Source organism: Macaca fascicularis, chromosome 5 (assembly GCF_037993035.2).
Source record: "Macaca fascicularis isolate 582-1 chromosome 5, T2T-MFA8v1.1".
Taxonomy (NCBI): Eukaryota; Metazoa; Chordata; class Mammalia; order Primates; family Cercopithecidae; genus Macaca; species Macaca fascicularis.
In genome coordinates, this window is record NC_088379.1 from 176,586,695 (window position 1) to 176,612,900 (window position 26,206).

At 35.4% G+C, this 26,206-nt stretch overlaps 1 protein-coding gene across 1 annotated transcript in view; it reads left to right on the plus strand.

Annotated features, from left to right (window-relative positions):
- The first annotated feature begins 2,398 nt into the window (after positions 1-2,398).
- Positions 2,399-26,206, plus strand: part of GALNTL6 (polypeptide N-acetylgalactosaminyltransferase like 6) — a 1,202,623-nt gene continuing 1,178,815 nt past the window's right edge. Inside the window, exons 1-2 of the mRNA XM_015451034.4 lie at positions 2,399-2,990; positions 3,411-3,717. Coding sequence (XP_015306520.2) covers positions 3,580-3,717 — 138 coding nt within the window. The 5' untranslated portion in view covers positions 2,399-2,990; positions 3,411-3,579. The remainder of the gene's footprint in view (positions 2,991-3,410; positions 3,718-26,206) is intronic.

A 26,206-nucleotide genomic window follows, 5' to 3' on the forward strand; every position in this document is an offset into this window, starting at 1 on the left:
CTGAGGTTGCCAGTTGAATCCTAACAGAATGGGAGTGCAAATAGAGCATAGAACAGGTGTCTTTCTATATAAGTCAAAATTTAAAAGACCATGTCCATGTGCATTATATATTATATACACATATATTATACATACATTATATTACATCTAATATAATATGTGATGTGCACATATATTATATACATACAATATCCACACACATTTATATTGGCATTTAATCTGGATTGTCTGAGCAAAAAAGTTAACTGTCATCTGGAGTTTTTTTTGTTTGTAAACTAAACCTAAAATATCAGTTTTAGACACATTGTCATCTGTTGGTAATTTACATGAGGAATACTGAAAGAATACCAGACTGAAGGGAAAAGAGAAATTATGCTCTAAATCAAAAACAAATAATATACAGAAAAGGAGAAAAAGCTAAAGTTATGGTCTGGAACTATGCTGTAAAACAGAGGTGAACATAGTAATTTTCTCCTTTCAGTTTCTACCATGTATTCCGCATGTACTTGATTGGGGAAGTAAGAGTGATTATGTCCACTCACTGTAATTAATGATTTTATCTGAATGGATGCTGTATGCAAGACCATTTACTAGTTTAACAGTAATGAAGCATGTTTCAACTCAACACCCTGGATTCAACAAATAGAATGATAGTATGCCCATTCCTGATCCAAGACTATTTTTTAAGGTATTGTTTAAAATGTGAGAGATTTTATTTTTTTTAATTCCAGGTTCACTTTTGAGTTATTTAACTTTGAAAAGTAATAACTGTATCAGTACTTAAAAATATATCCAATATAATTAAATGATTCTCTAAATTTATTTCCTTGAGCACCTGACAATATTCCCAGGAAACCTCTCCCTGCTATGTTGCTTCCCAGAATTCATATTTCTGTGTTTCAAAACTGCACTTCCTTAGAGAGAAAAAGAAGGGTAGAAAATAATGCAGACTACAAAAGGCAAAGTGTATGTGTGGGGGTGGGGGTGAAGCATTAAGTCTCTTACACTCTAGATTAAGTTGCATTTATATAAAATTTAAAGGTAATTGGTCTTGATATAAAGGACACATTCAACAACATTTATTAAATATGTTTTCATTCTATTTTAAAATTCAAGTGATTCACGAAAACACATATTACAGCATAGCCCTTTATTGATGCATACAGTCCATTTACATTGTTCAAATACATTTTGAATTTCTAATGCGAACAGTTTAAGGCATAACTCTTCCCACTCAAATCTAGGTCTTTCTCAAGTGAGACGCTAGAGTGAGAGAGAGTAGAAAGGGGAGGAAGAGATAGGGCGAGCAGAAAAGGAGGGAGTGCCAGAGGTGAGGGTGAGAAAGAAGAAAGAAGGGAAAGAGAAAATACAGTCTGAAGTCCACAGGCTTATCTATCCCACGCATGTCTACCCCAAGCATGTGGACATCCTATCCAGGTTGTAACAAAGAGGTGACTATGGCGTTTCTTTTTGGCTCTAGACAGGCGCATTCAGCCTGCATTGCATGCATGTCTGTCACCTCATCTAAGTCCCCATTTCTTCCGGAGTTGTGAGCTCCAGATCCAAGAGCGCCCAGTGCACGGTGCTGGGCACGCTGTCCCTTGGTGAGGCTGCCACAGGTTCCTGCGAGTGCGGTCAGGGGCGTTGGTGCATTGATATGTTAGGCGGAGGAAGGAGTGCCATCTGCCAGAGTCTTATCTCGGTCCCCACCTTTTCTGGCCATCGCGGAGGAGTGTGCGAGGACAGGTAGCCCTCGCAGTGACAAGGCGCGCGGAATGCGGTCGTGCAAGGCGGGGGAGGAGCGGGGTGGCACTGCCAAATCTTAACGGGGCCCCGGGTGTTTGCAGACCCGAAGAGAGCCGCCTTGGGTCTCCACGGTGTCCTCCAGCAGCTGCTGCCTGAGAACTCTGAGCCTCAGCTCTACCTTGCTTCGGGATCCTCTTCCTCCTCCTTCCCCACCCCCTACCTGGCCTGAACGGCGGGACGCGCGGCCCGGGGGATCCCCTCTCCCCGGGACCGGCCCAGCCCCGGGTCGCCTGCACCTCCCGCAGCCGCCGCGCCATGGCTCGCCGCGCTCCAGCCGGCACCATGGAGGAATTCCTGGGACACCCGCCTGCAGCCGACGACTTTTCCCCTGGAATCTCTGGCCTGGCGCCCTTTGGGTGAGATGACGGGGTACTGGCATCCCTGTCGGTCCCAGATTACCCGGAAAAGCCCTGGCAGGGAAAGAGAGGACCCGCGCAGGCTGGGAGCTCCCACTCCTCCTCCAGCGTCACGCTCGCCCTCCGCCGCTGCTTCGCGTCCGGGTCTGTTTATATAGCGTCTGGAGGCCGGGCGGCATTGCCCACCCCCGCCAGGCGGCCCGCCCTCCCTTCCCGGGCTCCGGGCTCCCGCACGTGGCAGACACCAGCTACGTCTCCGCGGAAGGCAGGCGCCGGGGAGTGGGGTGCGGGCGGCCGGGTGCAGCCGCGGCGCATCTCCGCCTTCCGCTCCTCCTCGCAGCGCCCTCGCCCGCTTCCAAGCCCAGCACAGACTTCGGTTTCTCCGCCTCCATCCCCTTTACGAGAAGAGCAGATTAAAAGATATTGCCCTTTAGGTGCTCGTGATGGTCCTGTGGGTTCGTTCAGTTGCCGGAAAAGAATGGTAACATGAACAGCGGAGCGTGAGAGCGTCACCGGGGGAAGGGACGAGATTGATGGGCAGAGTGCTCACTTCTCAGAGGATCGCATTCCTAGGACCGCGCGAGGAAGGGACGTCGCGGCGCCACCACTTCCTGGCTGGACTCCGCTGACATCTGTAGCCTCCTTTCCACCAGGTTCCCGGGGCTCCCAGCCTCTGCCTGCAGAGGAGCGTGTAGACAGCGCGCGAAGGTCCAGGAGTTCGTGGACCTCCAGCCGAACCAGAGTTCTGCCTGGATCCCGGTGGAGTCCCTGCATCCCGGTGGAGCCCGCAGGCAAGCTGGCTCCGGAGGGAGTTGAACTTGAGTTCAGGTGGGTTATCCCAAGGGGAGCACTGGAAAAGATGTTCAGGGAAGACGAGGAAGGTGACGCTGTTCCAATGTCAAAAGCGGACACTTTTCTTCCTGACACTTGAAGGGGTTGAGCCAGTTCCTCTCAGTTCTCTCTCCTAACCCGCTCCACCCCGACCAAGCCCTACTACACTAAGGGGGTGGGGGGCGAAAACAACAGCAGCAACAAAAACTCGCATTTACCCAAGTATCTAGCATGCTGTTGACTTTTTCGTAACTTACCTTTAGTCAATGAAACGACCATATTTACTCCATTGCTTTATATTAATGGAGGTCAATGAGCTTAATGATTTCCTCAGTCAAGTCATTTATTTCTAAGCCAATAGATAATGCCTTCGTCATAGTTTTCTGGGGGGAAAGTAACTGTGCGTTTGTTCTGCAGATGGCCAACTCCCTCTGAATCGTGCAGATTGGTGCTGAGCACGCAACAAAAGTTTGTAGCTTCTCAGTTTCTGGTGCTTCGCAGGGGAGAGGAAAGGAATTTGACACTAAACACAAGAAGCAGTCAGGGAGCCACCTCCTTTAACTTTTCTTCTCTGTTACCATTTGCAATGAAGAGGAAACAGAAGAGATTTCTGCAGATGACTTTGTTATTCACGGTGGCTTTAATTTTCCTGCCTAACATTGGTCTCTGGTCTCTGTACAAGGATAAGCACCTGGTGAAGTCAGCGGAACCCGGGGAGCAGCAGGTAAGTGCCACCCAGAGAAAGATCACAGACGGATTGGTAAGGCAGTGATACTGGTGCGGGGACTCCAGAAACCCGGTGTGGGATCGCCTTGGGTTTTCCCCCAAGTCTTGACAAAGCTGATTATTACAAGACTTTAGAGACTTTGGGGTTTAAGCAGGTAGCTGTTTTAAGATTGCAGCCAGTGACATCGTGACGTGTACAACTAGTAAAGAAGTATAAGAGAGGTCAAGAAGAAAAGAAGATAATCTTTCACCATTGGTCTTAGGTTGATTTTGACTTGAGGTGGATGAAAGGTAACTGTTTAGCTATGGAGGTGGGAGTGGGTTTGGTGCAAGTTTAGTGACAAGGATAGGTTTTTGGTTTCCATTGGGCATGCAAGTCTATGTTCGGGTGAACGAGGCCAACTAAATCATTAAGATTGTGAAGTGGTTCTTTAAAAATCAAGCTACACTTTTCAGTATTTTGGTTGTAAATTGTGCTTAGCAACAGCTTTTTACCCTGTCGAAACTTAAAGTCTCTCTTTGGTCTCCCCTGTTGCTAAGGTGCTGCCATGGGGTACACAGGCAGAGTTATTAAGGATGTTCATTCTGTTTCACAGTCGCTTGATAACAGTATGTTGCTAACAGCTTGCTGTCATATTGGAAACACCCACACTAAAGATATGTAGTATAATATGTTTTCTTTCTACTTAATATGTTACTCATTAGTATGTATATACCTCATGACTTAACATCAACCAAAATAACTGTGTTCCCAAGTGAACAATAATGAAAACGAGACTTCCCAAAATGTTGATGAAAATCAATGTTGTGGAACTCTTTGTTTATTAATAAATAAAATAGCTTCCATAATTAACTTTTAACAACAGAATGCAGCCTTCTTCATGATATTGATATACCACTGTTTCAGTTAGTCCTGTGCATCGCCTTGGAATATTAATATTCTTATTTTCAAGGGTCATCACCCATGAACACTCTGTACTTTCCACACATAGAAAATGTTGAAGTAGTCCATTCCTGGAAAACAGCAATATATAGTAATGGCCGTTAAATATTTGCTCTTATACTTAATGAAGTTTCATTTTCTTTTTGCACAGTGGTTGGTTGTGAAACATAAAGAGGTAATCTGCTTTTCATCATGACAAAAAGTCATTACCAGTCTCTAAACTTTAAAGAGAATGAGTTGTCCAAGGATTTTCAGTGGATTGTTATTTTGAGGATAAATGTTGACATATTTTCATTTAGTTGTTAATATTTATTATCCTTTCTAATAGGAATTCAACTTTGGTTTGAAGTATATTCTGTTTTGTCATTCCAGTGAAAAAAAGAAGATGGACACTTTGGATGTGAAACTTTTTTTGTTCTTATTTACATCATTCAACCCTTGATGTAAAACAGGATTTTAGTGACTTTAGTAGTCAATATGCTATTGTGTAAAATCTCCATTCCATGTTGGTAAAATAAGAAAGGCAAAATTATTTTTTTCTTGAAATTTGCTAATTCAATTAGCAATAACCATCTGAAGTATTTGCTGGTATAGCTAACATAAAACACTAATTAATTTTATTAATGAGATTCTTACAACTTTCACATTGGCTCTATTAATTTTGACCCTGAATGAGAAAATTGTTTGTCTAGCAGCATAAAAAAAATACTGTGACAGTTTAACCCTCTGATCTGTCATTATTATAATTAAGACTGTTTCCTTATTTCTGGTTCTTCTGTAGTGCAAATGATACTTAATTTCAGGTAATCAAGTAATGGGTATAAAAGACATGGGGTGGCAAGAGAAGTTTCATAGACTGTAGAATAAATAACTGAGATTGATGGATATTGTATGACCTTCCAATTTAATAACCCTATGCAAAGGCTTTGAAACCAAGTGGGAAAGAAAATAAGCCCTAAAATGAAAGTCAATCATCTACTTTAATATTACCTAAATAACAGTTTTAAAACTAATACTTTTTATAGATTAAAATATAAAATTTAAAAGGTAGAAATTAATTGATTACTTACTGAAAGAATTCATTGTAAAGTAGAAACAGTTCTCATTGGTTTTATTCTATTATTTATTATAATTAGAAGGAAAATTAGGATATGTTGTTCTCAATAAGCAAGTTTTGGGCAAGTAAGAGTTAAGTAATTAATATTTATATTGGAACAAATAAAAAGCAACTTTTCAAACATGCTTAATATTGTGATGTAATATTTGGCTAATGTATATATATTTCAATGTTAGCAAGGTGACTAAACACATAGGTTTTTAAATTGAAACATAATTTGGCTAGTGGGTAATATGTTATTTCAATTTAGCAATTAATTTTTAAAGGACATTTTCATGGTTAATTGCTAAATGTTCTCTAGAAACCATTTATTACCGTATTTCTCTCCAAGTTGCAAAATGCTGAGGGTGAAGATAATGTGCAGATCGAAGCACTGACAGCAATAAGTACTGATGCTAGTCAAACAAGTCACGTGCCCAAATGAGTGAACTATTTTCACAGCACTTATGTGTAAAACAGCCAGGGGTTCTAGTTCTAAGTATCACGTGGTAGTGGTCATAAGAACTGAAAAACTTGCACTGTTTTAAATAGTTTAATTATTAGAAAAAGTTACAGGGGAAAAAAAATTAATGTATGGAAATTCAAAATTATGGAATGGCTAATACTTTTAAAATATGCATTATTTATATTTTAGCAGGTCATATCACTAGTAATTTTTCTATCTAGTATTGAGTATAAATTGTACTAATTCTGCAATCTGAACTAAATAAAATGAAGGGAAATGAAACAGGAAACACTGATGGGAACCACGTGGATTAATTTTCACAATATTTAGTATTTAACAGATTTTTTTCTCGAATCTACTGTCTGATTACACATTAATAGTTTGTATTTTCTAGACCTTCATTTAAAAATAAATTTAAGATAACTTTCTAATATTTAAAAATTTTCTGCATCTGTGTTGCAGAAAATGAAACAAAGATGTAAAAATTACCAAGTTACTTATTTCAAAGTTTTTCTTTTTCCTTTGCTCTCAGAAAACCAAAGAGGATCAATACAACAGTTTTAATAACACAATGCAATTAAAAGCTTTTTATGGTCTGGGCTCTGCAAACTTGAAATCAAGTCACTGAAATAAATATGAAGTTTTTGAGATTTTAAGATTTTATAAAAATTATAAAATGTTTTAAAATTTTTATTTAGATGTTGTTACATTATTATAATTGTGATGTGTTATTCTCAGTTGACTTAATTTTGGCTCTTTTTTGTTATTGGGATGAAATAAGTATCTCCTTTATGTCATTTAGAAATATATATGTATATTAAGAGAATCTATTGATAATATATTTAGCTGAGAATGATTGCTATATAATCACTGTACAGTAATTCTTAGCTTCACTTTTCTTTTTAAACATTTGAAATGCTCCTCTTCTCTTGTTTCAGCTGTATTTGAATTAAATACCACTTACATGTTTAGGTCATAAGCTGTGAATTAGGATGACATATAGAATAATGCTATACTTTAGAACAAAACTACTATATCCAGTCTTATTGTGTTTCTGTTTTCTTAATCACTTATTCAAGAATATGTGAAAAAACCTGGCACCAAATACTTTTTCCTAAATACATTTTTAAAAACCCCAAATTCCAAAAAAAGTAATGGTAATAGTAATCTAACAACTAACTTGGAAATAATATTAATTACAGAAATAATTCAAGAATATTTAGAATATGAAGAGGATCTTGCAATTTTTGAAATAAAAATGAGGGCCAAAATCTTATAATTTTAAAACAGACTTTCTTAGAACTGTTCAGAATGATTTTAGAAGCTTATCTTGTCCTAGATTTTCTACCACATTAAAAAAAAAAAAAAAAAACCTAGGTCCTCTATGTCTCTTTGAAATTGTGGAATCTTATTATTTATTTGAATTTCAGAATTTCTATTTTTAAAGTAGGGCTATTCGTGCTTGTCACATAATGAGATGAATAAAGTCCTGAGAGATCACACCTTATATATGGAAAATATTGTGAGGTAATGCATTGTTTCTGTCAGATTCACTTGTAAACTGTGCTTGACAGATATGTGACTTTACCTCCATTAAAAAAAATAACTCTGAAGGGGATCCCTTAGCATCTTTGTCTAATTCATCTAATGTTAATCAACCCTACACTGCAGGGGGAGCCTTCTTTTTGAACAAAAATATTTTTCCAGTGACTTTTAAAACTCGTCTTATAACATGAAAATATCAGGTAATTGGTGCCCAGTGTATGCAAACTGTCTTATGCATTATTTTTTATCATGCTGATCACTAAAGCTGTAAAATATGTCTGTGTTCCTTTTTCAGCAAATACCTTAGAATTTGGAAGAGCTAAGGACAGGAGGAAAAATTTACACCTACACTCAGGATGGCACATTATCAATACACTAGATGTGAAATGACACATTAGTTTGAGCCACAGTGTTCTTAATTAGCTAAGATGTAGATTTGAAATTAGGGTTTTAAAGGACCTTTTCTTGAATTTATGGAAAATCCATTCAGAATCACTACAGGGTGGCACCACACGGAACACTGTAACAAGTATCTTAATTATTTGCTGTGACCTGGTAGATCACTACATGATTAGTTCATCACATTGCCCCATGGGAGACAGAGTGTAAAACAGTCTTCTGTTCACAATCTGGTAACAAAAAAGAAAGATGATTTTTTCCCCTCTGTTCATTTCTGAGTTGGACAAGCTGTGCTGAATCAATTAGCTTCCTATAAGTTTTTCCTATGAAAGGAGCCAAATCAAGTTGGAATATATAGGAAAAGGGTGAGAAAGGTTGAGTGATTTAAGTGGTGTAGAAGAAAGGATTGAATTTTTTTGTTTGTTTGCCAGGAGTAGCCATGACAACCCTTAGAAAGTTTGCAGCCATGTCTCTCCTTGCAACATTTTTACACAAATGAAAGACAAGCTAAGGGACATCAGCAAGAACATTACAGGAGGAGATAAAACTTAAAATTACACGAAGACATCACAAGATGTAAGTGGAATATAGAATCAGAATTAGATATGTTTGGTGCATCATGCATTCCCATTTCTCCCTTGATTGGCTTGCTTATGGGGAAGAGTTTTAGCTCTGGAAACTTCAGATCTTTCAAACCATCTAAGGAGACCATGTTCTTTTCTTTTGCTCAGATTTGTATGTGTTTACAAAATTACTGTTATTAAACAAAGGTGCAAATATGCAAAGAAATAGAAGGTTCTGAAGATGACAGTAAAGACACACTGTCCTAAACTTGCTCTCCTTATCACCTCACTCTACAGCTAATGATTTCTAAATTATCTCGAAATGTAATTGTAATGCTTGAATGGACAGCAAAAAACAACAAATAAAAAACCTGTGTGCTATGGAAATATGTATTTAGATAGACACAAACATATATCTATATAGGGTTCATTTAAAGATTGTAAAGAAGGACAAGCATTCACAAAACTTTAAGGCATCATTAACTCTAACTTTCTTCACTAATATATTGATGTCTGTCGCTGCTTAACAAGTAAAATGGCATCAAAAGAGGGTGAACAAATAAAGGTATATTTAGGGTTAATGATGAATTCAAGGTAAAGCACATCAATGTTTCCACCAAGATTTTTGCTTCCAGTGTGGTAGGACAAAAAGATGTGAACTGAATTATTGGTACCATCAAATAAAATGTATTTGTTTTATTAATTCATTTAGCAACAGACATACACATATACATATACCCATATGCATAGTTTCACTTATAAAGAAAAATTAAATTCACCCAACTGTTTTGTTTTCTGCAATATTTTTAACTTCCATAACTTTTTGTTTTTTCTATTGCTTTGAATCCACAATAGGTAGTTAGGAGAATCTGAAGCACCATTGAAATGAATTATTCTAGAAAAGTATGCAGAAAGATAAAGAAAATGCATCCATCTCTAGAAGTGCTTACATCTACTTAGCAAGTGTGAAACTCACAATGAGTATTTAGCCTGTTAGTATGGCACAGATTACAAATAGGAGAGTCACTGTTATAATGTAATATAATTAACACAATTCTGCTTGTTATAGAGCCTTATAATAGCTACCACCTGTCTTAAAGACTGGTGGTTTCTCAATAAGTACTAAGAAGGCTAATTTTGAATTATTTCAAGTATTCAAATTTTTATGGACTATGATTTCAATACTTGAAATCTAGAAATCTGGAGAAAATTATAATAGTTTTGAATGTTTCCATCATATTGAAAATGACCAAATTGTTAGGTATGCCACCTAAGTTTTAGTAGGTGGCCTTTCCTTTTCCCTCATATATTTATTTATTTTTCCACAAGACAAGGTCTCACTCTGTCACCCTGACTAGAGTGTAGTGGTGCAATTGTAGCTCACTGCAGCCTCACCATCCTGGGCTCAAGCAGTCCTCCTGCCTCAGCCTTCCAAGTAGCTGGGACACAGGCGGGCGCCATGATACCTGGATAACTTTTTAATTTTTTTTTTTTTTTTGTAGAGACGGAGTCTCACTATGTTACCCAGGCTGGTCTCCAACTCCTGGTGTCAAGAGATCCCCCTACTTCAGCCTCCCAAAGTGCTGGGATTGCAAGCATGAGCCCCCACTCCCAACCCTTTGCCCTTATTTCTGACGTGTTTCCCCAGCTGGAAAATCCAACTGAACTTAAGGAGAAATATCAGAATTTCTGTAGTACTGAGTGTTGTTCTTTTTTAGTAGGTCAGCATGTAGTCTCTAGAATCAAATTATTTGGGCTTACAAATTCTGGCTTAGTACGTTGTGACATTTAAGAACTTATGGATCTTCCCTAGATCAGTTTTCTTATTAATAAAATGAAGGTGATAATACCTTTTTTGTAGTGTTATAATGAGGATTAAACGCTTAGCATCTTTAACAGCATATAACAAGGCTTAACGGATACATATATTGTTATTACACACAAGTGTTTATAAACAATCATTGCCTTTACTAAGGTAATTAGTGTTTGTTTAATAAATACTTACAGATGGCTTCTCTTTTAGAGACATTGTCAAGAGAGCACAGCAGAGCAATGTCACTGATGTGTTGAATCTAGTAGGGAGGACTGTTGAATAAGTCAATAGAGTTTTAGAAACTAAAAGGACATTTTTCTTAACATTTTGGATTTCATGCTTAAGGATAAGTTAAGTTTAATTTATTTTTTATATTATTATTTATTACAAAAATTACTAAAACTAGTTCTTGATATATTGTATTGAAAACTATCCAAAAGTTGAAGTTTTTAATAAAAAAAAGAAAAAAGAGAAGCAATATTTCTTTGTAGTGACTACTCTCATTTCCTATAAAAATAAAGCCCATGACTCACATATAAGCATTTTTTTTCTTCTTCTTACTAATTACAGGCAAGAAACTGAGAACTACTTTTGTTGTTGCTGTTTAAATCTTGGTCATGAGTTTGACTGGATTATTCAGGAGAAAAAAAGTTAAAAAGTAGAATAAAAACTCTCAAAATCATTCAGCTCCTTTATGGAGTTAGCATTTTTTTCAGTGGAGTTAGAGGACAGATAAAACATATTGCATTGTGGCAGTTCTTATAAAAATTACATAGAGTTTGCATTAAGCAAAGGGGAGTTCAGATACTTCAAGTTCGTATGTTGGCCTCATTCCCTTACAGAAGTATGTAATTTTGGGCATGCTACTTAACATGTTTAAACCTCAGTTCCACACATGGAAACACAAAAGTTACCTCATAATAGGGTAGCTAAGAGAAATAATTGGATTACATGTTTAAATTGCTTGGTACATAGTAAATAATGAGGGAAGCTGTACGAATAGCAATCTATACCTTCTCGACTTTTTAGAACATCCATTTGAAGGTAGTAAGTAACCTTAAATATTGTGTGCACCTAATAAAGATATCATAAAATATATAAAACCTACTACTATCAATTTTTCTTTTATTGTTGATACAATATTTTTTTGGATATGCAATACATGCACCACACTGGGATAGATCCTGAGGGAAATAAGCAATGAAACCATAAATCTGTTTTCAATTAACTTAGAATCTATTAGTTAAGAAAGGCAAATACACACTTTAATATAAGGCTGGATTACATGGCTTTACAATAAATACATGCTCAAATCATTTAGAGTTTAGAAGAGGTAAAAAATATGTAAGTTATTGTGTGATGTTTGTAGGTGGTTCCACTCTAAGTCCTTTGTATCTTTAGTATTTAATCATCCCCCAAATTCATTGAGAGGCTCTTCTGTATAACTGAATTCACAGGTAAGGAAGGCACAAAGACAGAATTTGAGTCTATGAGCTCTGGATTTATAGAAAGAGAAACTAATTGGCAATGTTAACAGCCACATTGTTTAAGGGTTTCAAAAGATCATTAGGCTTGAATAATTCGTTCCTGGTATTCTCTTGATTATAGTTACACACAATTATAGAAAATTAAACAAAATTATACTAGATTAAATGGGAAGACTAAATATTTAACTAAAATATCTTATATTTTTAAGATGGATAAAGGATACTGGTGAGGTCAGCATCGATGTAAATGGCTGGATGTGGGACCCTGGTTGGTAAGATACACGTCAGAAGAAGGCTGATGCCCCGAGAGATTAAGGGGACAGTCTCAAGGAGGATGGAGGTAGTCAACTGAAATAAAGCAAAAAGAGAAGCAGCAGTGGTTATTATCTAAAAGGTAAATTTAGAGTCTGTGCTTTTAATAGTTGGAATGTTTCTCCTGGCAGGAATGTCTGAGATTTTTTTCCCAGGCAGATATCTTACTACTTTAGAGAAGTAATTAAAAATTTCTGAAATAGCCTATACACTGTTAAAAAAAAAAATATATATATATATATATGTATATACACACACACATATATATATATAATAGATGTCTTAGCTAGAAAGATGACAGATGGGTAATCAGATATTTATTATAGTTCATATAATCTTATGAAAAAGATTGAAGGCTATAGTACTGAAAGGAAATGTCAGGAAACCATACAGCCACCTTGTCAATAAGTAAGCAAGCTACCTGTCAACATAAATGCTGATGATGACTAGCCACAGAGCATGAAGGAAACAAACGAATAAACAAGCAAGAGTGTACTTAAGTATAATATAGTAAGTGGGGATAGATGGGTGGGTGGTGGTACTTATTGCAACTAATATTCAGTTGCCAAAAATACTAAGATAATACATTAATAATAAAAGGATAAACTGATTATAATAAAAGTAAAAATAAAAGTCTACACATTAATAAACTTTAAGGTCATTTATTGAGCTTCTAACATTTCTCTGACACTGTATTAAACTGCTCTTAAGTCCTCAACACAAATCCATTATATATATATATATATATAATAGTACTATCTTATATTACAAATGCAAAGAGATTAAAAAAACTTGTCAGGAATTTTTCTATCAGTATCAACTATTGAGATTATATAAAGTTCACCATATATTACAACTACATCGGAAATATCTTAGATCATTGCAACACAAGAAATGATATAATAATTTAACTAGAAAGTCAATATGCATAGTGGTGAAGGGCATGGACACTAGCTCCAGATTCCCTGGTGTTAGCTCCAGTTCCATTATTTAACTACTCAAAGACCTTGATCAAGTTACTTATCTTCCCCATGTCTTAGATTTCTCATTTCTAAAAAAAGTATAAAAAGAGTGTCTACTGGATTTAGCTGGTATAAGGCTTTAATAAGTTAATCTGCATAAAATGCTTAGAAAACTGGATTGTACATGTTAATCTATTTAAAATGTTATCTATTATTACTTGTTAGAATTCTAGAAAATTAAGATTGGAAAAAGAGAAAAAGCATGTTCCTATTATTACTTGTTAGAATTCTAGAAAGTTAAGATTGGGAAAAGAGAAAAAACATGTTCCCACACACTTTCTTTCATGAACCATCATGAATATGATTTCCTTTTTGGATACACTTTTGCATTTTTATTTTTATTTTTTGTTTCTAGATCCATCAATGCCTCTTGATATTTTTGCATTTTTAAAGTAGTTTTTAAAAGTGTTTGAATCATGTTTAACTTCTTCTTTCACTTTTTAAATTCTTGAGTAGACCATACAGAAAATAATATGGCACTTATTTTAAAAGATTTTGTAACTTGAACTAAGGTCGCATGTGGTCCCACATGTCAGAAGCAAACTAGATTTCAACAGAGAATGTAGCTCTTCCCAGAATATGTAATCAGCAACGAATGCTATTTTGATGACCTTTCCCCTCGTATTTTTAGTTCTGTTCTCACTACATGGTGTTAATTTCTGAACATGTATTCTGCCCTCAGGGAAAAAACAATCTTTTTAAAATTGTGCCATTAAATCAGTCTAGTTGCCAAAGACAATAATAGAAAAATGTCTTTAGGGCTGAATACTTCATTATTTCATCTAACTTGAGTTTTAAGGTTGTTTTGGTTGCATCCAACAGTCAGGTAGAACTGGAAAAATCAAGAATGATGCGGTTGGAGACCACAGTTGAGTAACTTGATGAAGGAAGTGCTTTCTCACGCCCTCTTCTAGTGCTTCCAAGAAGCCAGCTGGCCAGAAAGACAGGGGAATGGAAAGCTGTGTAAAACTAAGTGGTGGGGGAAGATAAAAATGCTTCTGTTCCCTAGCCGAGTGAATTTTACCATTTTTTAGATAGCCTAGCAGAATGGTGTCAGATTAACAACTACGTAATGAAATCGTCCCCCCTCTTCACTTACGTAGAAACTTTTAACTTTTCTTTCACAAGCCAAAGGAAATTACATTTTTTGGAAGATCCTTGGCATTCCAAGACAAAGATCTTGAGTTCTAATATATGAAATACAGAGAGGAAAATAAGCATCAGGGAAACCAATAGATAGAGTTCAAAAAAAGTGCAGAAACACAAGCAACTCTATCACTTTACACCTCTTCTCTCCTCTTCTTGGCTTCTTAGAGCCTTCTCTTTTCCTCCTTTTCCTTTAAAAGACAAGTTTCACATAGGATTGATTTGATCAATTATTAGCCCAATGAATAGATGAAAGCTGAGACACTTCAAAAACTGGAATCTTTTGCATCATAAAAAACATTCTGTTGAGCATAACCATATTTCCAACTGTTACAATGTGTGTGATGTGAGAAATATTGTTTAGCTCAAGGCTTCCACTGTTGCTCTTTGTTGTCACTGGTTTGTTTGTAATGCTGGAACCTGTTACTTTATTCCAAACTAGACAATCGGAAAGTAAATATAGCTTAGTTGTGTCACCTTAACAGAGACAATCTTTCATAAGTTAAAAGTATAAACTGGCACAGTGAAACATAAACTACCTGAAAAAAATCATTCTACATTTTCCTATTCAGCTCTCTTCCTGGTTTTCGGAAAGTGCTTTTTCCAGTCTTCTTTCTCTCTTCAAATCTCCCGTGCCACCACCTCTTTTATCATGCTTAGCAGGTAGCCTTCCTTCATTTTTCACTGTGAGTATAGGATTTTCATTTGGGGAGAACCACGACTCATGTCATCAAACCAGAAAGCACTGCCATTTGCATGGGTGTTTTCCCAATTCTCTACTTGCCTCCTGTTACTATGGAAAAACATCCCTAGCTTTAAGATAAATATGGAACCTCTATCCAGACTATGAATCACAACTTTCTTTAGGAACGTCCACATATTTTGTTTTTCTTCTCATTCATTTATTTTCAGCCTTTTCCTCTCAAAACATCCCTCACAATAATATTGAAACATGCTGAGGTTTCTCCCACTATTGGAGGGGGTAGGGGAGCCATTCCTGACTTTCCATTTCTACCCACCTCAGGCTGAATCTGACTCCTGCTAATGTACATTAACCCCTTTCGCCAATACCATCAGCAATCTCTAAGCAGTTGTTTCAAAGCTGCATATCATTAGTCGTATTACTTGTTAGAAAATAGATTAACACTCCTACCAAAAACAATCTTCTTCATCTGAGAAGAGGTGGTGAGGTGGGAGATTTGAGGGGAGAAGGGGTTGGAGAAACAGCTTTTGGAAAACAGAAAAGAGAGTGGAACAGGAAAACATAGAGTGACGTGTGCTGGTAATTCAGGCTTCTCGGTGCACACCCCTATTTTAATTCTTCTGTTTTCACTGCCATTCCCAACCAACACCCATACTCACGTACATTTAAAAGTGTCCTTTACAGACTCCTACTTGTGTTCTTTTCCTAAAAATATGCTCATCGGGAGTGTCAACCGATGAGTATCATCGGGAGATTCAGAAACTATTAAGTATAGAGTTGATTCAAATGCAAAACTTGAGAACAACCACCTGGAAACATAGACTCCAAATGAATGGAATCAGTGTTCCAAAGTGGAAAAGTTAAGGCTACGCTTTATATAGGCAGAGATAAAAAAAAAAAGGTCCAACAGCGTTACATTTGCCATACAAGACTAGTGCATATGCCACAGCTATTTGATTGGTTACAGACTACTACATTACAAGGAAGATTACTTTATTACTCTGTGAATAGAGGCAATGATCTAAGGGGATCTTATGGCTGCCACTGTTTGGTCTTAATTATTTACAGGAAAAACGTAGAAGTTGCAACTGCATGCTCTGTGACTCAGGGTGCATAGTCACACTCTTCTCAAGGCTCAAAAAAGTTATGTTATGAATGCATAAAATATATGTAGGTAATAGTCTATTTCATATGCTACCATAAAAATACACAGAAATCTATTATAAAAAGTGAAAAAAAAATTATCACAAGTTATAATACACTTACAGACCATACCTGGCACCATTCACAATCAAAAGAAATGTAAACAAATATAAGATGCAGTATTGGATTATAATTGCATGAAATTAACTGTTATACATACTGTACTACTGCAGTAATTTCATGGCCACTCCTCGTTTTTATTACAGTGAGTTCAAGTATCAGGAGCATCTGCTTAAAACACTATGTGATGCTAATCACTTGGAGAAGTGAGCAGTTCTTCTGTCTAGTAAATTGCTATCTCAGTAAAACATGATATCACAATTCTGTCATATTTCTGGTCATGTTTAGTGTAAAAACCACAACCATGAATAGCACTATGGGACCCAAATTGCCACTGGTGATGCTGGAAGTACTTCTAAGAAGCAGAGGAGAGTCATGACATTACAAGACAAAGTAGAATTGTTTGATGTGTACCACAGATGGAAATCCACAGCTGCAGTTGCCTGCTATTTCAGACAATTCATCTTATAAACAAATGAAATAAACTTATGGTATTGATAAATACAATGCAGTATACTACATGTCTTTTCCTCATGCCTTTTCTGTTTGTTTATTAGCTGGAGTCTCCCTCCGTCACCCAGGCTGGAGTGCAGTGGCTCAATCTCTGCTTACTGCAACTTCTGCAGATTTTTGAGTGCACAAGGGGTCAATTCCCCTAGCCCCAGCATTTTTCGGTGGTCTTCTGTACTAGCAGTACTTCCTACAATGTCTCTCTTGAATTCATCCACATCTCTTTATACCTCTCACCAGTGTCCTAGTTGGGATCACCTTAAAAACTTTCCTGGAGTTCCGTGAGACACCCTCAGAAGGATACTCTGCCTCCAGCTTGCTCTCAAGTTCACCCTCACAGCAGCCAGAGCTGTTTATCCAAGGTGCTTAACTGAGCGGGCTACTCCATTCTTAAATCTCTTTATTGGACTCTTACACCTTCAGATAAAAGCTTGGTTTCTTTAATACAGCTTACCCCGAGTCTTCTTGATATGCACCCACATCCGATTGATCACTATTTCATTACCAAGTCTCCCTAAGCCTCAACTATTTTGAGCTTCTTTTAGGTTCCTGAGAGTGTCATACTTTTTTTCCCCTGGAATTTGAACATATGTTCTCTGCAGTTTTGCCTGGTTAATTTCTAGTTTTCATCAAGCGGTCTCTGGGAAACTTTCCTGATCTCCCATGTTTGCATTAGATACAACAGTTTGATGTTAGATCTTCTTTTTCTGCCCGTATAATGGTACTCATCGGTCTGAATATCAACTACCTCTTTAGATAGTTTATTCTCTATTAATCAGCAAGTTTCTTAAACACAGTAGTGGGTAGGATGGTGGCACCTAAGAAGACATGCTCAGGTACCAATCCCTGAAACCTGTGAGCATTACCTTATTCAGAAAAATGGTTATTGCAAATGTAATTAATTTGAAGGTCTTAAAATGCAGAGGTCATTCTAGATTATCTGCCCTAAATTATGGGTCCTAAATTCAATCACAAGTCTTCTTATAAAAGACATACTGGAGAATTTGATGCACGGATTAAAAGACACAGAGAGAAGACGTAGATGAGATATAAAGACAGAGACAGAGATTACAATGATGCAGCCCTAAGTCAGACAGATACCAAGGAGAAGGCAATGTGCAGATGAAGGCAGGAATTAGAGTGATGTGGCCACAAGCCAAAGAACTCAAGAAATGCCAACAATCACCAGAGCTCGAAGAGGCAAGGAAGGATTCTCTAATAGAACTTCCAAAGGTAGTGCATCCCTGCCAACATCTTGATTTCAGATTTCTGTACTCCTGAACTATGGAAGCATAAACTTTTGTTTTTTTAAGCTGCCTAGTTTGTGGTGATTGGCTACAGCAATCCCAGGAAGCTCATACAATCAGGAATTGTCTGTCTTTTTTCCTCTTTTTACTTACAGTGCCTAGCATTATCTGACCACAAATTAGGTACTTGTTAAATATTTCTTGAAATAATTAACGGTCAAAAAGTTGTCTTTTACACATTGAATTTATTTGAGTTGAGCTATATGTATACAAAAAATAAGAGTATACACAGTCCAAATATGTATAAATATCATATAGGTACTGCCAAATATGAATATAAGAAAGTAAACAGTTGTCATACTCATGAGTTAATGTTCCATTTGCATATTTTTGTTCTGTCAACCTTATCCTGACTAAATATGCTACTATGTCAAGACTTGACTGATCTTGATACTGAATATTATAAGATTTCATCAAACATATTGACCTCTGACTGTGCTATAGAAGATATGGATTATTTTAATAGCTTTATTAAAAAGAAGATAGTCACATCCAGACAAGCCAATAATAACATAAATAACAAAATATAACCATTGAATTTTCTCTTTCTTTAATTATGCAATTTCTGTTGTATAACATTTACTATAAAATGTGTAGGCACAATGTGTGTCTACATTTGAATAACTACCATGGCGATTTAGGAAAAGCTTATTTTTAAAACTTTACTAATCTTCAAAAAAAGCATGTAGTTGGCTGAGTTCATTAATACACAATACAAGTGACCATGAAGCAGCACACTTCATTAAAAGAAGTAATTTTGGGAATACAGACTGATATATTTCAAGGGGCTTATTTTAATTTGAATGCTTCAGACCTTAAGACTTCTATTAGCTTGATTCTCCAGCAGAAGTCCTCCTTTGAACAACCCCCCCCCGCCCTTTTAAGGAAATCTACCTTGAGTTAGGTTCATTTTAATTAGCAGTCACGTAGCAGAAATGTAGAAGCAAGGAGAGAAAGGGAAAAAATTCAAGGGTAAAACATATGAAAGAGATTAGGAAAATTTATAGGAGCTAGAATAGATATGACAAGCTTTATTTGGTAGAGGCATATTAAATGCAGTGTCTTGGGGAAAAATGTCTTACTGTTCCAATAATTAAATAACATTGTGTTTGATGAAATGATTCTACAACTTTTCTCATAATGCTAAATTACATCAAGCACATTAATTACATCTCCTCTTGTTTGTACTAGCACTACAGTCAACTTTGAATTTTTTAACTTTTCATTCTGACATTTCTATCTACTTTTTACCTAGCTTTGACCTTCTTTCATTTCACTTGCTTTTGTGTTAATTTCAATAGTGTATGAAAATGGTTTTCAATAAAAGAAGGTTTATTGGCTATATTCAAATAGAAAAACAAGTACAGAAGCATTAGAGGGAGTTGTTTAAACTGAGTCTTTTTCCTTAATGTTACCAGGCATTAAGGCATGGTAATGTCAAAGGCATTCATTAATAAAAATATCATTTACAGATACAATTAAACAAAAATTATACATACCATTGCACATTGTTCTGTGTCATAATAATTGTATTCTAAAACATAACTTTTTAAGTGGTATTACCTAACAAAAATATGTCCATAGGTGTCATTTTAATATTATAAGAAAATAGGTGGATACACTTTTAAGTAACTACCCTGTTTTAGACACAAATGTATTTTTTATTTTTAATATTTTATATGATTGTATATTGTTCCTGTAAGTATATCCAGTTACATATTTCTGCTTATTTGAGACACAATCTGTCCTTGTCTTATGGTAATATATTTGATCTGGATAATTGATAAATTTAGTATATTTTATGTAGTTATACACAACTGCCAATTCCTTATGATATTTTCCATGGAAATTGGTTTTCATTTTCATTTTACTGATGAAATGTGAAGATTCTGGTGAAATTTTTTAAAAGAATATATTTTTATAATATTTTCATTCAGGTAAAAAGTCAAATATTTGCTACCGATATTTGCTGTATTATTATACATATAAAATAGTAATCTAATCTATACATGTTTTTCAGTCCTTTACCTTTTTCATATCTCAAACTTTAAATTGGGCAAGATATTCCTATTTACATTTATTTATCTCATGGACCAATTTATTTAATATGTTCTTGTTTTCATATCTACTTTTTTATTGTCTTATTTATGGCAAGTTTTGGATAGTATTTTTCTTCCAGCACTAGTGACATTGAATGGATAGGTAGGCAGGTAGATAGATAGATAGATAATATTTCTATATCAACTTATATAGTTTGTTCCATTGTGAAGATCAATAGGCATGTGAATGCATTGCAAAAAAGTATAGAATAAAAAATAAGAATATAAAATAAAATAAAATTATCATTTCTTATTTTATCAAACATCATATTATTCCCTGGTTTATTGGTTTTATTTGAGTAAGCACAAAGTATTGAGCCATGACTAACAAAAACATCACTTAAGGTTCATTAATAAGATTGATTTTTATTCTTAATTATGAGCCCAAGCAAAAGAGTCATAAAGTTAAAGGATAAAAGGTAAGTAGGTCTAGACTAGCTAGTAGTAAGCATTCCACCCTGACAACTGTGTATTTCTAGACAAACATAAACATGCAATAAGCTTCTAAGTCCTTCTATCATCAGAAAAAAATGTTTAAATTACCCTCATTTGATTATACATCCTGGAAGTAAGAGATTTGTGAAAAATTTTTCCATTTTTAAGCAGTCTTAAATGCTCATTTAAATCAATATAAAATATCATGGAATGGTCAAAACCTGATTTTGATGATTCTACCCTAAGGCCTATTTCACATGTGGCTTGATTAGTGCTGTACTAAGCAATATTAAAAGTATGTAAATGGACAAAATTGTATATGAAATCTAGGGTATAATATTAACAGCAGCTTTCTTTTTTATGAATGTGAAGTAACGTATAAATTGCTTATCATAATGGACAAGGGATGCTCAATGAATTGCTATTGACTGGTGTTTAATATTTTTAAAAATTTATATTTTATTTACTATAAATATTATTGCTGACAACAAATGGTATCTGTGAATGCATTCTTGTTTTTTAAATATTTTATTCCAATTTTAATTTGTTAAGCACACATTATGTTTAGTCAGAATTTTTTGAAGATGCTAATATTAAAAACAGAATGAGATCGCGCCACTGCACTCCAGCCTGGGCGACAGAGCGAGACTCCGTCTCAAAAAAATAAATAAATAAATAAATAAAAAAAAAAAAAAAAAAAAAACAAAAAAAAAAAAAAAACAGAATGAGATGAAAAATGATCTTATTCTCTCATAAACAACCAAAATACCTGGCTAAAATCTTAATTATTATGACATTTCAGTCATTTTCTTTTCCAGTAGTAGATTCTGCATTTTTTTTTTGACTTTTTATGGTCCAGGCTCATAGTCACATTTTTAATGTTACAGAAAATTTGTTTATAAACTATGGTAAGAAGAAATGTTATTTCCACTCTTCAACTCTTCTGGTTGCTTAGAGTATTGTCTAAATTATAATATAATGTCCAATATCTCTATTGCTAAATTAGCCTTGGTATATGGGTTTATATTAGCATAGACTTTGACCTATGGAGTGAACTTTTGGTCCAGCCTGTTAAAAGAAATATGTTCAAATAGGGGAATTATCTTAGAACATGCTTATGTATATATTTTATTTTTCCTATCAAATAGCTATATTTCTCTAATCCATGAGTATCTTCACCTTTTTTAAACACACTGCTCTAGCAAAATCATTTTAACCACTGTTTGAAAATACGGAGCAAAATATGCAATGTGATCTCCTTTTTATAAAAGTTTGCATAGATGTTTTCATGTTTTTGCCACAAAATGAGGAACTTCTTTCTTTGAAAAATTGAAAAAAGGCCGGGCGCGGTGGCTCAAGCCTGTAATCCCAGCACTTTGGGAGGCCGAGACGGGCGGATCACGAGGTCAGGAGATCGAGACCATCCTGGCTAACCCCGTGAAACCCCGTCTCTACTAAAAAAATACAAAAAACTAGCCGGGCGAGGTGGCGGGCGCCTGTAGTCCCAGCTACTCGGGAGGCTGAGGCAGGAGAATGGCGTAAACCCGGGAGGCGGAGCTTGCAGTGAGCTGAGATCCGGCCACTGCACTCCAGCCTGGGCGACAGAGCGAGACTCTGTCTCAAAAAAAAAAAAAAAAAAGAAAAATTGAAAAAAAAATATTTCATTTATTTATTAAACAAAATTTTTAAAGCCAAGTGCTCATATTTCCTGGCTTTGGGATAACATTTGGAAACCTGTTTGCAAGCAGATGCTATAGTGTAAAACATTAATGCTTATATTTCAGCAAATTATATGATTCTAAGTATTTTCAATTAAATACAGTGTGTTTGCTCTCACAGAATTGATTGCCACTTCAAAATGAATAAAATAATCTTGCCTAAGTTTCTCATAACTCAGATGAGGAAACTAAGTGAATACATTGGCCAAAACCGCACAATGAGTTAACATTCATGCCTCAGTTTAGTTCGAGTATTAATGTTTGTGAGACTCATGGGGTTGTCCCTGTTACAACATTGCTTTCTGATGGTGTCACTAGTACATCTCTTTTCGGAATTAACACACTGGAACTTGAGATTGATTGGCCTGATAAATTTAGGATACTGATCCTGGTAAACTCTGCAAATGCCTTTCTTCGTAGGAAAATAAACATAATGGCGTGATGTAGGGTTTTCTTTGCATTCCATTTACTGAGCGGATACAATATGTAGTGGTTAATAGATTTTACATGTAACACACATTTACAATATGTGATGGCTAATAGATTTTAGGAAGAGCGAGGAAATACTAGCGCTTAAAAAGTGTGGATGTACCCTCTAAAGAGGTGTCACTAGAAAATCATGAATAGTGCTCTTTTCTATCAATGGCACAGGCAAGAGCGGTAAAGGACAAGAGGCGTAAGTCAGACATGTTTATATAAAACACTCAGGACTAGTGGCTATAGAGAAAACTGATGAACTAGGGGGAGGAGTACTTTGTTGTGGTCTTGTTTCAGCTTTCCCCTAGACTATGGAGATGGAGTTATTGTAATTGAAGAATGCTGTAGTGATAACATTTAGCCACAAGTCACAATATATTATAGTAGTTAGCAAAAAGACTGAGACTCACCAGAACTAAAGACAACACCTAGTTTTACCACTTAATTGATAGACAAAGAACATTCTCCGTGTTCTTCTTGCCGTCTCGCTCTGATTGAATGTTGAAAGAAAGATCGACAAACATATCACTTAGAAATGAGGAATAAATTTAAAAGGATTTATGAGGTCATAAGCGCGTTTTGTTTAATTTTCTATGGCTTTCTATTTTTATTTCTGCAAAGAAAGAATATTAGTATTCTACTTTGAAAAATACACAAAAGTACTACAGAAAAATGGAAAATTTCTTTCTAAGGTCAAGTAGGATTTTCGGCTTTGTGTGTATGTGTATGTATATGTGACTCTCCGTGTATCTGTGTGTGTCTGTATGTCTATGCAAATGTATGTGTGTGGGTTTTGTTTCACTGTTTATTGTTTAACATTATTAGGTGCCAGATTATTTTACATTTTTATTTATAACTATAGTTTATAACTACAGCAATAGTTTATTTATAGCTATAGTTTTATAACATAAATGTTACTTGAGCTCTAAAATATATTACTTAGGCAGAATGGCTATTATTATATATAATGTAACATTTAATATTTATAGTGGTTGAGATCTTTATATTGCTTTTTTATTATTTATGGATATAGCATTAATTTTTAAAGCCATTGACAGTCTCTAATTATTCACATCTAGAGAAAAGTGAAAATAGTTATGTATAATTCATTAATAAATGAGAGCTTAAATTAGTTTTCTATATTGTTACTAGCATATGTCTACAAGTGACTGAATGTTAATTACTTACTAATGGCTAAGTACATTTTATGACATATCTTATATTAAAGACAACCTGTCAGATTTCTTTTACTATTAGTGTTCTCATTTTAAAATAATAATAGTTAATAATGGTAATAATTAATGGTTGACTGTAAACAAAAATAAAAAACTTTAAATGTTATCGTAAGATAGGGTACAATCAATTGATAGCTGAACGAAGTAGAAAAATATTGTCTACACATCATTCGATTTTATGTAGTATTTGGAGCTGAAGGGAAAATGATACTATCATTTAGCCATGTAGTATCATAAAATAGTGCTAGTAATAGTAACAGTAATAAAATTTACTTCCTCAATGCTTTCTCCCAGAATTCTTTAGTTGTGTGGACACTGAAACAGCTAATTTGATATCAGACCCTCAAGAAAATGTGGTTGTGCTAGATGAAACTATTTTTTAATTATATAAAAATAGTTGACACACCTGATTCTGTATCCCATCTTTTTGGCAACTACTTCACACTGCTTCTAACTCTGCACTGCTGTCAGTCACATCCCTTCTTCATCAATGTGGAGATAAGCTGATGAACTTTGGGGGCAACAATGCCCGTTAAACAGTTGCTCAAGGCCAAGTCAGCATCTTTTTATTTAAATAATTATTTATTAAGAAATACTTTAGACAATAAAAAGATATGGAAGAATAGAATGATAACATTTCTACTCTCATCTTTGCGAATACAACAGAGAAAATATGACTGAAGCCACCCCAGTCCTTGTCATGTACCACACACTATTTGAATGCTCCTCCTTTCTAGTTCTCCAACATCATCCTAAATATGACATGATTGTATTATTAATTCCCTGAAATGTTTTGGGATTTTTAGTATTTTGTTTTGTATCCCACAGAAGAGTGTTCAGTGTTTCATGTTAACACATTCAACTTTTTCAGTCTTCTGTCGTGATTGTCACCGACTACCTTGAAGAGGGGAAGTGGGCGTTTTCACATGAGAGTTGGGTGGTAGTGATGAAGGAAGATTGTTTAAATACAAGGAAATAGATCAAATAAGTCAGTGTTGAAGGAAAAGGAAGCTAAGTTTCTCTTCATTACAGAAGAGAGTTAATATGTCAAGGGAAAAACCTAGAATGAACCCTAAGTTATTAGAATGGAATTGCAGAGATCAATGTGAATTCATGTTTTATAATACAAATATAGACACAAAATGAATATACATGTACATGTGTGCATGTAAATACTTAGTAATTACAAAGAGGAAAAGAGCAATTTGCTAAGGAGGAATATTGGCAGGCACCACAATGAGTAAATGACTAAAATGATCACTAGAAATAGGGCAAATGGAAATTGTGAGTCAGCTGATAGGATGCAATGAAAATATTATAGTTTCTGTGGTATTCCCTCCAAAGATATACAACCTGAATCAAATAGTGAAACAGCAGACATGCCCAAATTTATGCATGCAATAACTGGCCTATAATCTTCAGACGGGTTGACATCAGGAAAATCAGGAAAAATCTAGGACCTAATCCATACTGAAAGAAGCTAAAGAAATATTACAACTAAATGCAAGCATGAGAGTGAACTAGATCACATTTCTATAAAGGATATTTTAGGGGGCTAATGGTGAAACATGATGGGATCCGAGGCTTGGGTGACAGTAAAGAATCATGTTTATATCCTGACCTGGATTGCTGTATTGTGGTTATGAAGGAGAAGGTCACTATTCCAAGTGATGGGACGTCTTGTTATCAACTTCCTACTAAATGGTTCAGGAAAAAAAAATTAAGTTTAAGATTCTTTTAAAATAATGTAAGGGGGAAAGTGCCCACGAGGAGATCCCTAATTATGTAGTATATTTCCAGTCTAGAAATATTTACACAACTCTCCTACAAAATCATCCCTGAGATATTCCTCTCAAAACTCCAGCAAACACTCTTTTATCTTTGATAGGTTGGCATGTTATGTTACTAGGTTATGCAATGAGAGTCATATATTCCTGGTTACCGGGAA